Consider the following 14757-nt stretch of genomic DNA (forward strand, 5'->3'; position numbering starts at 1 on the left):
TCAAAGAGTGGTATAGCCTCGTTTTTTGACTGAATTTTCGATGTGAGCAGGTTTGAGGAGACACAATATATTCCTAGAAAAAACTTTATGTACACATTTTAAGTTTCAATTTTTATACCCTCAGTCATATGGCTACAGAGGATACGGCCACAACGTGCCTCATAGGTTCACTCCCTCAAGTACCTCCCCTGCAAAGGGTCTAAATTTTGACTAATTATAACTCTTATAATATGTGATATAAGTGTCCGATTATCTTAAAATTACACACATCACAATATTTTTATTAACCCAGGGTCTGGTGTGAAGATGGAACATATCGGCCCACTCCTTGTGGTGCCTTCCCACAAAGGTTCAAAATGTTGATTATCCATGATCCTCATAAAACGTGAAATTAGCATCCGATTCCATTCAGACTAGGCTCAATATTTCTATCAACACAAGATCTGGTGGAAAGAGGTCGGACCATTTCTTCTGGACCTCACCCACAAAGGGTCAAAGTTTTGAATAACCAAAACGATCATAAAATCCAAATATGCATCCGGTTCTCTTGACATTAAACACATGACAATATTTTTATTGACCCATGGTCTGGTGTGAAGATGGAATATATCAGTCCACTTCTTCTGGTACCTCCCCCACAAAGGGTCAACATTTTAACATCCGATCCCATTCAGACTTGGTACATCGCAATATTTCCATTAATAGGAGATTTGTTATAAAGTTGGTAGAGATCGGACTATTTCTTCTGGTACCTCCCCCACAAAGCGTCAAAGTTTTGAATAATTAAAACTATCATAAAATCCGAATTAAGCATCCGGCTCTCTTCAAATTATACACATGGCAATATTTTTATTAACCCAAAGTCTGCCAAAATTTTGGAATATCCATGAAGCTCATAAAACGCGAAATTAACATCCGTTTCCAATATTTTCATCAACACAAGATCTGTTATGAAGATGATAAAGATCGGAGCAATTCTTGTTGTACATCCCCCGCATTGGATTCAAGCTTAAAAAAAAACGCTTAAAGAAAGCGAAATCTCTTCAAATTTCACACATACAAACATTTTTGCTAACACAAGATCTGTTGTTGATATATGTATCTTCTAACCCTTTCTGGTACTCCACGCACGAAGGGTCACAAATTTTAATACTTTTATCTGAAATACTTCCGTCGATTATTACAAATTTGGTATTTGAAGTTCGTAATGGATACTACAGCCTATGACAGAAAATTGTCTGTGCAGGTCCACATCTTCGTATAGGCCCCATATATCAGTACCTCCCAATATTCGGTATTTTGACGATTTTAGGTACAATACTCACCGAAATTGTTTGAGATGTCGTATTCGAAGTTCGTAATGGATGCTACAGCCTTTGACGGAAAATTGTCTACCTGCATAGACAATTTTCTGGTCTTCGTATAGCTCCAATATAACGGTAATTCCCAAAATTCGGTATTTTGATGATTTTAGTGTCATTATTCACCGGAGTAGTTTCAAATTACATATTTAGAGTTCGAAATGGGAACTAGTCTGTGACAAAAAATTTATCAGAACAATTTGTATTGTGTCTAGGATGGTTGGTATTGGAATTGAGATATATCGGTCCACGTTTTGGTATAGTCCCCATATAACCTCCCGATATTCTGTATTTTGATGATTTTTGCCAAACTTTTTAACGGATTTGTCTGAAAATTGGTATTTGTAGGTCATAATGAGTCCTAGTTCGTGTGGCGAAATATTGTATGTATGGTTTAAAAAAATTATCTATGCAGGTCCACGTCTTCGTATAGGCCCCATATATCAATACCTCCCTATTTTCGGTATTTTGACGATTTTGGGGTACATTACTCACCGAAATTGTTTCAAATTTGGTATTTGAAGTTCGTAATGGATGTTACAGTCTGTGACAGAAAATTGCCTATACAGGTCTACGTCTTCGTATAGCTCCGATATAACGATGATTTTTAGCTACATTATTCACCGTTTATTTCTAGTTTCGAATTTGAATATGGTAATGGCTTATGACAAACAAAGCCTATGTAGGTCCCCGTCGTATAGACCCCAATATAACAGAATTTTTAATGGATTTCATTTTTTTTTAAATTTCCAAATTCGTTCCAAATGGTGGAGGATATTCAAAGTTCGGCTTGGCCAAACTTACTGCTTTTTAACTTGTTTTAAATAAAAATTTATTGGCGGAACCAAATTTTATACGCTAGGCTTTGGTTTGCCTAATAATCAATATCAAATACTTGATTCAATTTTGAATGAATGTCTTTCTTTTGAAATTTTGTAAAACTTCAGAAAAATAAAAAAAAGAAAATTTTTTGTCAACAGAACACGTTTCCCCACAATTATCATACGCCACCGAGTACTCACAAGTGATTTGAAAAAAATATATATTTTGAAAAAAAAAATGTAACGCAAAAAATGTGTATTTATAGTGCTTATCAAAAATTGAAAATCTGAAAAAATAAAATTATTAATAAAAAAAATAAAATCACAATGACATCATTTGAAAAAATGTAAATTTGTTGTAACAACCAAATTTGATCATTTTGATTGCAACGATTGGCGTATTGAACCCAAATACAATAACAAAATAAGAAAGCAACAACAACAAAACCAACAATTAAATAAAATTTGTAAATATGCATGCAAAACAAAACCAACAACAAATTCCTCAACAATTCGACGGCAACTACAACAACACCGAACGTGAAATTGCAGCAGCCGCCGCCGTTGCAGCAACAGCAACAGTAGCAGCAACAACAAATTATTGATTCGTATTCCTTTGCACTTCAAACGCCATCGTTTCTTCTTCCTCTTCTTCATTTTTTTTTTGCTGTGAGACATGGCGAACTTGACAGACCTTGACCAAGCATTTGATGTAAGTCTTTGGCATTAGCAGTCGTATTTGTTGTGTTTGTCCTTATGTCCAGTTTCCCCCTCCCCGGGTCCCATCTTTTCGTTGCCTTACAAGCATTTTTCTTCCCCATTCTTACAAAGTGTGTTTATTGTGGCAAAGCCATGCCATGGCTGGCTATCTGCCTGCACCAAAACGCGCCAAAGAAACGGCGAGATATGCTGATGATGCCGCTGATGGTGATGATGCCCACGATGATGTAAAACCAAGAATTTGTCATCTGAAATTTGTGCAGGCCCAAAGGCAGGCAGAGGCTGACAGCCACCCAATGCAGCCATGCACTTCGTCGAATATCTATAACTGTTTATTGGTTCAAGATCATTTATGGGTCTATTAATAATTCCTTCATTTTTTTCTTTTTTTTTTGTAATAATAACAATAACAATAATGATTGCCAATGTTGTTGTTGTTATTGCCAATATTAATTAAAGTGGGAGAAATAGGATCATAAATTTCAATAACTCTTGGAAAATAAATTGAAATTTATTTTTATTATTTTTTGCCATAAAACAGATTGGCAGCTGGAATGCATTGATGTAAGAATAGAGTCTGGGAAAAAATGTGCGCTAGATCTGAATATAGATAAAAAGGTGTTAATTTAAAAAAATGTGGCGCTATGAAGTGGGAAATTTATGAAAAATGTGAAACAATTAATGGGTTCAAATGGGTTAATAATCGAGTGCAACAAAATTGAAGATGGGAATGAAAAATTGCAGAGGTTAAACGATGGACACAAGGAAAATATTTTGTGATGAGGCATGATGCAATGTTGTGGATTGAAAATGGGTCATTTTTGTAACAATGATTCTGCTGAAAAATTGCGGAGGTCAAACGATGGGCACAAGGAAAATATTTTGTGACGAGGCATGATGTAATGTTGTGGATCAAAAATTGGTCATTTTTGTAACAACGATTCTGAATATTATCCAGCTATCGTATAGTGGAATTATAAAAAAATGGATTGCATTGGCAAAAAGTGTTAATTGTTTCAAAAATAAACAACTTTTTTATACCCTCCACCATAGTATGGAAGGTATGTTTAAGTTTGTCATTCCGGAATAACACCTCGAAATATACATTTTAGACCCCTGACTGACTCTGTCCGTCTGTGGAAATCAGTCTAGCTTCCGAACGAAATGAAGTAGGTTGATACAATTTTACTCAAATGTGTATTATGTCTGCAGGACTTTTGGTATTGAAAATGAGACATGTAGATCCACGTCTTCGTATAGCCCCCATATAACGGTACCTCCCGATATGCGGTATTTTTATGATTTTAGCGACATTATTTACCGGAATTGTTTCAAATTTGGAATTTGAAGTTCGTAATGGATACTACATCCCAAGACAGAAAATGAGCCATGTAGGTCTACGTCTTCGTATAGCCCCAATATAACGGTACCTACAGATATTCGGTATTTTGATGATTTTAGCGACATTATTTACCGGAATTGTTTCAAATTTCGAATTTAAAGTTCATAATGGATGCTACAGCCTATGCCAGAAAATTGTCTGTGCAGGTCAGGTATAACCCCCATGGTACCACCTTATATTCGGTATTTTTATGATTTTAGCTACATTATAAACAGATTTTTTCAAGTCTCGCATTTGAATATTGTAAAAGCTTGTGACAAAAATTGCCTATGCAGGTCCACGTCGTCGTATAGACCCTACATTCGATATTTTTAAGATTTTAACAGAACTTTTAACGGATTTCCTTTTTTTTTTAAATTGTCAAATTTGTGCCAAATGGTGGAGGGTATTCAAAGTTCGGCCCGGCTGAACTTACAGGTTTTTTACTTGTTTAATAACAAAAATGTATCGCATTTTTCAAGACATGTACCAGAATATACACATTTATTTTGTTCAGAGACTCACAATTTAATTTGATTTAGAATAATTCTTCCTTTGACACTATCCCAAAAAAATGAAGTAAAATTGAAGATTTAGACTCGGATTGGAAACGTGTACAATTAACAATAAAAAAGCTTACACATTATTTTTGCTAGTAGTACATAGATTTCGAAGTTAATTTTCTTAAAAACTATTTCCGCTAGATGTATGGTCTATTCTGAGATTTATAGTGAAATTTTCTTTAGAATATTTAACACTTTCTGCCCAAAATGAAATTTTATGTTACTTTCAGGTGTAAATTCGAAAAAAATGCAAGGAAAAATTTATAAAAGAAAAATTGGGAAATATTTACAGTTTCTTTTGGGAACTTTGAACATTGATTTTTTTGATATGAAGTGGAAATGGACATTTCTTTTCTATGATAACTTATAGTAGAATTTGGTGAAGAATACTTTTGTCTTTGACTTCATCTATCAAAAATGATATTTTGTGAGAGAATTTTACATAAATTCATATGAGGTATGTTGAATTAACAGCAAAAAAAGTAAAGACACAACACTTATGCAAGTAATACAAATTGATGATACTTTTTTCATGGTATATATTGAATATACAAATTTCTTTTTTTTCAGGGACTCACAATGAAATTTGATTTAGAATATTTCTTCCTTTGAAACTTTCTCCAAAAAATAAAATATAAAGGGAGATTTTGACTCGGAATGGAAACGTGTTTAATTAACATTAACAAATCGTACACATAGTCTTCACTTGCAGTACATACATTTCGAACGTAATTTTCTTACAAACTATTATACGCAGATATATGGTTTATTCTGAGATTTATAGTGAAATTATGTGTAGAATATTTCTTCTTTTGACACCTACTGCCTAAAACGAAATATTATGTTACTTTCAGACGTCAAATCGAAAAAAGGCCGAGGAAAAACTAATCAAAAAAATGAGGGAATATTTTGGGAACATTGATGCAAACATTTGTCTAATATAATAAGCCTTTGTCTAATATAATGAGCCTAATAAAGTAGGCTCAACATTTTGAATAATAATAATTCTTATAAAATGTAAAACATTAGTTCGATTATCTTCAAATTTCGCCAATCCTAACATTTCAACTAACACAGAATTTGGTGTGAAGATATTATATATTAGACCATTTCTTTTGGTACCTCCCACATAATGGATCAAAATTGTAAATAATTATAACCCTCATAAAATGCGAAATAAGTATTTAATTCTTATAAAGTGTGAAATAAATAAATAAATATGTTATTACAACTCTTTTAAAATGTGTAAATATGGAATATTGGAGACCTCCTTCTGGTACCTCCCCCACAAAGGGTTAATATTTTAGCTACTTATAATCCTTATAACATGCGAAACAAGTCAGCGATTCTGTTATAACAAAGTATAATTTTATGTTTGACTGAACTCGAGATCTGATGGACTTTTTCGACCCTGTCCGTTTGATACCTCCGCCACAAGGGGACAACATTTCAATCAGGTAAAAAAAAAAATTATTCGATGTCCACTCTTTATCCTACCTCATCCATAAAAGTTCAACATTTTCAGAAAAATATGTACAACTATTTTAAAAAAAGTGTAGGAAGTAGTCGATATAGTCCAAACCTGGCACATTACAATATTTATATCAATCTTAGGCCATATTCGAAATTGAAAATGTTGGCCTATTCCTTCGGTACTATCCCAATAAAGGGTAAACGTTTTAAATAATAAAGGGAAAATATTTTTTATTATCACACGTAAGCTGAGGGTATATATTTCTCGACAAGTCGGACTGATACTTTTTAAAACGTGTTTACATTGAAATGTATCTATTTTACCGTACTTAAAATGTTGGACTAGATGGCTAATCCCTGTACTGACGTTGGGATTAAATTTTCCCATTCAGAAACAAAATTTCGTCCTGAAATTAAAAAGGGCTTTATTTTGCTACTACAGATCATTAAAAAACTAATAAATGATAATTTTTGATGACTACATCGGCACCATTTGTTATTTTATGTTTTTTTTTTCAAAAACATTTTATATTTTATGACACATTATAGACATCTCAGCTAAACAATTGTAACTTATTTCCAAAAAAGCAAAGAAAAAAAAATTTTATTGACTTATTTTTTTATGATTAACTTGTCTTAATAAATTGCCAATTATTCTCATAAAAAAGCTGACTTTCAGCTTTAGGAGGTCTAATTTGTTTTGTGTTTTTTTATGATTGTTTATCTCAATAAAATATTAAGCGTTTTCTTTTTGTTGGAATTACTACCAGATATTAATTGGCCATTTTCATTTAAAAAATTGTTGTTTTCATTAATATATACATATATTAAAACCACATGGGTCAAGAATAAAAAAAAACACTTAAATGCTGCAACGATATAAATTCATTGTTAAAGATATTTGTAACAAAAATCTATTTTAAAAAAGAAAGTCTCATCAATTGATAGCAAAACTGGAGATTTACCTTTTTATAGGGGCTTTTTTCGATTTGCCGCTTGAAAGTAATATAAAATTCCGTTTTAGGCCGAAGGTGTCACAAGAAGAAATATTCTACACAACATTTCCCTATAAATCTCAGACTAAATTATATATCTAGGAAGCATAGTTTTTTATAAAAATTACCTTCGAATTTAATGTACTGCAAGTAAATAGTTTGTGTTTGTTTTCTTACTGTTAATTATACACGTATTCATTTCGAGTCAAAATCTCACTTTATTCCTGTTTTTTGGGGAAAGTGTTAAAGGAAGAAATATTCTCCACAAAATTTTACTATATATTTCAGAATAAACCATACATCTAGGTAATATAGTTTTTAAGAAAATTAGCTTCGAAATTTATGTACTACAAGTAAAATTGTTGTGTTTGTTTTCTTACTGTTAATTATACACGTTTTCATTTCGAGTCAAAATCTCCCTTTATTCTTCATTTTTTGGGGAAAGTGTTAAGGGAAGAAATATTCTTCACAAAATTTTACTCTTTATCTCAGACTAAATCATATATCTAGGGAGCATAGTTTTTAAAAAAATTACCTTCGAATTTAATGTACTACAAGTAAATAGTTTGTGTTTGTTTTCTTACTGTTAATTATACACGTTTTCATTTCGAGTCAAAATCACCCGTTATTCTTAATTTTTTGGGGAAGGTGTTAAAGGTAGAAATATTCTCCACAAAATTTTACTATATATTTCAGAATAAATCATATATCTAGGAGGCATAGTTTTTTAAAAAAAATCACCTTCGAAATATATGTACTGCAAGTAAAAGTTTTGTGTGTGTTTCTTACTCTTGGTTATACACGTTTTCATTTCGAGTCAAAATCTTCCTTTATTCTTCATTTTTTGGGGAAAGAGTTATAGGCAGAAATATTCTCCACAAAATTTTACTATAAAGCTCAGACTAAATCATATATCTAGGAAGCATAGTTTTTAAGAAAATTACCTTCGAAATGTATGTACTGGAAGTGAAAATTATATGTGTGTTTTTTTACTGTTAATTATATACGTTTTCATTTCGAGTCAAAATCTCCCTTTATTCTTCATTTTTGGGGAAAGTGTTAAGGGAAGAAATATTCTCCACAAAATTTTACCATATATCTCAGAATATACCATACATCTAGGTAAAATAGGTTTTAAGAAAATTAGCTTCGTAATATGTGTACAGGAAAATTATATGTGTGCTTTTTTACTGTTAATTGCACACGTTTCCAATCCAGGTCAAAATCTCTGTCTATACTTCAAGTTTTGAGCAAAGTGTCAAAGGAAGAATTATTCTAGACCGAATTTTATTGTGAGTCTCTGAATAAAAGAAATTTGTATATTGAATATTTACCATGAAAAATACCAATAACTTTTGTTAATAAAAAAATCATATTTATTAAGAAAATTAGCAGTTTTTTCTAATTTCCTGCAAATCCATAAAACTGTAGGTTTTACATTAAAAATACATATATATATGTACCTACATACATACATATGTATGTACTCTGCTAATCATATTAATCATCAAACCTAGATATGAAAGATATTTAAAATTACATTAAATCATCAGATCATGCAAACACTTAGATAGTCATGGCTATGAATATTAGGAATGAAAAAAAAAAAAATAAAAATAATAAAAATTTATAAATTTTATTGTGTGTGTGTCTAACGAAAATCATAAATATATGTTTGTATGTGTCTGGGTAGTTCTCACCCATGTCGTTATAGGCTACTAAAACATTATTTCGTTGCTCATTTTTACAAAAAAAATATTTTTTATAAATTTATAATAATTTTTTTGTTCTCTTTCTCTCACTTTTTTAAGGGGATGTCGGGGTGTGATCAAAGCACTGTCGAATCATTGGCTGAAGATCCAACAGGTTCACCATTCGAGGTCGATGATTGTCTCAAAGTTCGAAAATACTACTGCTTTCTGCTCTCGAGCATTTTCACATTTCTTGCCGGATTTCTCATCGTCCTACTATGGCGGGCATTTGCATTTATATGCTGTCGCAAGGAACCCGAGCTGGGACCGAACGATCCCAAGCAGAAGGAGCAGAAGGCATCCAGAAACAAACAGGAGTTCGAGGGCACGTTTATGACAGAAGCCAAAGACTGGGCTGGAGAGCTTATATCGGGTCAAACCACAACCGGTCGTATATTGGTAAGTAAAAGAATAACAACAACAACATCATCATCTACTCAAATTAACAACTTTATAACCTCTTGTTGTGTGTGAGCAACCCAACGTAAGCTTTGAAATGGGTTGGCAAACAAAATGTTAATTGTCCTCTTTTTCTCGTCTATGGCGTGGCGTGGCGTGTCTCGTGCCCTGCGGCCATTTGAACAATTAGTTATTTGTGCTCATTGGCCATAGCTAGCATTGCATGCCATTGAGTTAGTTGCCATGAATGAATGGCCGGGCAGGAGGCAGTCTCAATGGCTTCCGTGCACAGCAGTTTGGTTTGTTCGAGAATTATGTCATGGCGCTGGGATACCATCTGGAGGCGAGTGACATCTGTTTTTCACATGTGTGTTCGGGCCAAAGAGTGGTTTGGCCGTCCTCCTCGTCATGTATGTGTGTTTCAACATTACCTTAGCATTACGCCATGGGCGGCTACCCGGCTATGTATTTATTTAAATGTGGGTTAATAGGCACTTTTGAATTATTAACGTACTTCAGGTTGTAGTGTGCCGGGCCTGCAGTTACCTCGAACTAAGAGTTTCATTGAAAAAAGAAGAAGTTTCTTTCTCCATGGGACAAGTGGTTCCACTCAAGTACTACTTTGCACTGCAATGGCTCTTTGTTTTCAATGGTAATTTGATATGGCAATCACTTGAGGGTACCACATCAGTTTAGTCGCAGGTTATTGGTGGATGGAGTGGTGGCAGAGTAGTTTTTGGATTTGTTTTAAGTATTTTTCTCTCTCTCGTTTTCTAATTGCGGTGATTACAAACTAATTTTGTCACTTTAAAGAAACCCGGAAGGGATTTAAAGAGATGTCGCTTAGGGAATGCGGGATTAAATTTGAGGGGAGAAGAGGGAAGAGAGAGAGAGAGAGAGAGAGAGAGAGAGGGAAGCTAGTGTGTCTACAATGAAAAGTACCAATCGTAATCTTCTACATATTGGACAACACATCTAAACATTGTCTAGGGCAGTCGTATACCCGAGCCTCCATTGGCGTTGCTGACCGAAAAAGAGAGGAGAGGGTGAAAACAAAAATTCAATATTTCTACAATAAAAATTTACAAAATTAATTTTTAGACCAAATTCGGCCCCACATTCCAAATTTCATTCATTTAGTTCATGTCCACACAAAAACTAAATTTTTTAGAGGTACCTCCGATTCTGATGCTATATTTCCAGTTCCAAGTGGAATTTCAAAAATTTATGTAGCAATTGTTACTTTCAGGCGTTGCTGTAGTTTATGTGGACATTTTCAGGAAAATCTGTTCAGCAGTTTTTGAGTCTATCAATTACAAACAAACGATCAGACGATCAGATGATCATCTCAAGTTTCTGGATGAGGGAAACATTTATCTCTAACAAGTTGCCAAGAATCTCTGACTTGTTTCGCAAGCTATGACAGATCAAAGTATTGAAAATTGTGACCCTTTGTGGGATTGATTCGCAGATATATACAGGGTGAGATAAAAAAGCTGCAACAAAGTCAAATGCCATAATTTTTATTTATTTTTTTAAATTTTATTGAATGAATGCAAAAATATCGGAAATAGCATTAAATTTTAGAATAAGTTTAGATTTGTTCGGTTTGGTCACCTTTGGCCCAAATTATGGCCTTTAAACGGCCAATGAAACCGTCACACGCTGCCACAATGTTGCTCTGCGGTATTTTGGCCCATTCCCGGCGAAGCGCTTGCTTGAGGTGATCGACATTTTGCTATTTTTTAGTGCCAACCTTGCTTTTCAAAATACTCCAGACACAATTATCCAACGGCTTGGTATCCTGAGATTTTGGTGGCCATTGAGCGTTTGAAATGAAGCGAGGTACATCATTTTGTAACCATTCTTGGGTGTCGTATACTGAGTGCGATGGTGCTGAGTCCTGTTGGAATGTCCAAGGTCTGCGGCCAAAATGTTTGCGTGCCCAAGGCTCTTTTTACACCCTCCAGAATATTTTCGCGATAATATTCGGCATTTATTCTGATGCCACAGTCGATTAATACGAGCGGAGAGCGACCATCGGTTGTTATGGCAGCCCACACCATCACTATGGCCGGCGCTTGAGTTCTGGTGGCCAACCGAAGGTGCACATTTTCAGCTGACCTATTTGGCAAGTAGACACGATAATTTTGTTTCTTTGCAAACAAAGAAAACCAATTTCGGCAGTTCAACACTTTCGGCCAAGCAAAGCAACTCTTTAGCTCCCTTGAGTCTATTTTCTTTCTGTGGCGCTGTAAGTTCTTGCACTTTTTGGAAATTCAATGGCTTTACCCCGTGCTCATTTTTCAATATTTGCCGAATGGAATATTGCTTTAGCATTTTTCGACCACTGCGACGCGGGTTTCGATAGAAGTCGCTTCTTTACATTTCGAACCATTTCTGCTGATGTTGCTGTTTTCTTCCGTCCACTTCCTTGTCAGTACCAGTATCACATTAACTAGCGATGGTAAGAGACAAACGATTTATTCACATTTAAATGCTGGAGGGCTCTAACGATGACCACTTGTGGTTTTCCAGCCAAATATAAAGAAGTCACACTATCCCGCTTGAATTCCCTCACAAATAACTTTTTTTCTGAAAAATTCTCACCAAAATGCTTTTGTACCCTTATAAACAATGTAATAAGCTGTCACTGGAATAATTTTTACAGCTGTCGGACGAGTGGCTTAGAAATGACAACAGCCTGATATTGGTTGCAGTTTTTTCATCTCACCCTGTATTATAGTTTTGGTTATTCAAAACGTTTACCCTTTGTGGGGGAGGTACCAGAAGGAGTGGACCGATATATTCCATCTCCACACCTGATTATGTGTTGATAGAAATATTGGAATGTGTGAAATTTGAGAAAGTATTGGATGCTTATTTCGCAAATTATAAGAGATATAATTATTCAAAATGTTAACCCTTTGTGGAAGAGGTACCAGGACCGATATATTCGATCTTCTCACCAGATCTTGTGTCAGTAGAAATATTGGTATGTGCCAAGTTTTTAAAATAATCGGATACTCATTTCGCGTTTTATGAGCTTCGTAGTTATTGAAAATTTCGACGCACTTGTGGGGGAGGTACCAGAAGGAGTACACCGATATATGCCAACTTCACACCTGATTATATAGAATATATAATTATTGAACCATTTTGACTCCTTTGGATGTACCAGAAGGAGTGGACCGATATATTCCATCTTCTCTCCAGGTCTTGTGTCGGTAGAAATATTCGGATGCGCCAAGTTTAAAAATAACCGGATGCTCATTTCGCGTTTTATGATTTTCGTAGTTATTGAAAATTTCGACCCCCTTGGGAGGGGGGGGGGAGGTACCAGAAGGAGTGGGCCGATAAACCCCATCTTCACGCCTGATTTTGTTTTGATAGAAATATTAGAATGTGTGAAATTTGAAAATTATCGGATGCTTACTTCGCAAATTATAAGAGATATAATTATTCAAAATTTTGACCCTTTGTGAGCGAGGTACTTGATGAAGACCAATACTGTCCATTTTCGCACCTGAAAATAGTACAAATATTAGGATTTGCAAAGTAGGAGCATAATTGGATTATCATTTCTCTTCTTGTGCAGTAAAATATTTTATTGAAAACTTCAACCTTTTGTGTGGGAGTTATCAGAATGTTTTGAAGAAGTGGACCCATATAGCTCATCTCCTTATTTAAGTTTGATAATAATATTAAGATGTACGAAGTTTTGATAAAATCGACACTCCCTTCAAGAGTTATCGTAAGAATCCTGAAATAGATTTGGTTCAAAGAGACCTTGGTTCTGAAACCGTTTTTTCATTGAGGCACATTATTGCCGTATCAAATCATATATACCCTTTCAACCCTCTGGTTGAGGGTATTAAAAAAATTTGAGTTGTCTAAAATATTGCCAAATTTCTCGTATTTCATTAATGACAAAAATCGTCCCTATCTACGTTTCTTGAACCCTATCGTATACCTCATTAATTATTACATAAATGACAACCATTTTTTTTACATATATACGATATGCTCTCTGTCATTTTTTTAATATTCCAACACTTTATAGAGTATCATAAATTCCACCCAAAATATAATACCGAAAAATCAAAAAACCTATTTTTTTTATCACACCATCTTTCATCGATCTCCAATTCAGTAATTTCTTGTAATTTAATTTGCAACGGCATGACATTCAAAATTCCCGATTGAAACAAATTAGAATTTGATGGAAAATAAATATCGATAAAAAAAATGTACACCACCCGTTGGCCTCATAAGCCGCCAGATAAATGCCGGGGCAATATATTACCTCCAAATTATTTCACAAAATATTTTACTAACTCATCATCATCACCACCTGAACTACTACTTACTACTGCCCATGCCATGACGGAGGGGACTCACAAAAATGTCTTCGCAAATCCCAAACTGACATTGAAGAGACGAAAAAGTGTCAGCTGTCTGTGATTGACAAGAAAATACCCCCGCCAGGCAACCACCCAAAGAATATTCGCGATAATAATGACAGTTTCTTCAGCCGTCAAATACCAGAATCATTCAATAAAGTCAGTACAAGTTGTCTATCAAAAACCGGGAAGATAAAAACTCATTGATATACGAGTAGGTATGTTTGTGGTCTTCCGTAGGTAATGTTAGCCGTGCGTCGTCGGCATATCGTATATCGCCTGTACAATAGTCAGTCAGTCAGTCAGTGTGACTAAAGTTTGCTCTGAACATTGTTGTGGTATTTAAAATAAAATTTATGATGTGAAAAGTGTGGGCCATATGATTTGAACGGAGGAAAGGTATTTTTTGTCATTCCTTGTGACATGGCGCCTGACCAAATATTTGATTGTTGACTAGTGGCTATCACGTGCTACTAATGCAAAGTCATCTCCATCAAAAAATTAATTCCGAATTTTTTTGGTATTGTGTGAAAATGTTTTTTATTATTGGGGACTTTTTTAATATATCCTGCTATTCGAAAATAGAATCCGAAATTTGTTTAATACTTTGTCAGAAAAAAGGTTTCTTTTATTAGGGCATTTTTTAATGTCTCCTAATTTTTATACCCTCAGCCATATGGCTAGAGAGGGTATATATCATTTGATACCCAAACGTGCTAATGGAAATAACGGTTTTAAATCCTAGGTCTCTTTGAAGCAAATCCGTTTCAGGTTGTTTGGTGCCGATCTAGCGATGTCCGTCTGTCTGGCTGGTGAGCACGATAGCTCTCGAAGGCAGTATCCGATTTGATCCAAACTTGGTACATTGTAATATTTTTATCAAACTTAGA

At 34.3% G+C, this 14757-nt stretch overlaps 1 protein-coding gene across 34 annotated transcripts in view; it reads left to right on the forward strand.

Moving 5' to 3' along the window:
- LOC101896394 (calcium-activated potassium channel slowpoke) overlaps positions 1 to 14757 on the forward strand; it is a 200434-nt gene that overhangs the window by 38623 nt on the left and 147054 nt on the right. For 16 of the 34 annotated variants that reach the window (XM_011293614.3, XM_011293617.3, XM_005182057.4 and 13 more), the window contains exons 1-2: positions 2445 to 2894; positions 9126 to 9464. In XM_011293614.3, coding sequence (XP_011291916.1) covers positions 2859 to 2894; positions 9126 to 9464 — 375 coding nt within the window. In that variant the 5' untranslated portion in view covers positions 2445 to 2858. Of the gene's footprint in view, positions 1 to 2442; positions 2895 to 9125; positions 9465 to 14757 lie in introns of those variants that run through there. The other 18 variants (XM_011293618.3, XM_059125402.1, XM_020036248.2 and 15 more) reach the window with 4 other exon arrangements.

The sequence above is a fragment of the Musca domestica genome, unplaced genomic scaffold, assembly GCF_030504385.1.
Source record: "Musca domestica strain aabys unplaced genomic scaffold, Musca_domestica.polishedcontigs.V.1.1 33, whole genome shotgun sequence".
Lineage (NCBI taxonomy): Eukaryota > Metazoa > Arthropoda > Insecta > Diptera > Muscidae > Musca > Musca domestica.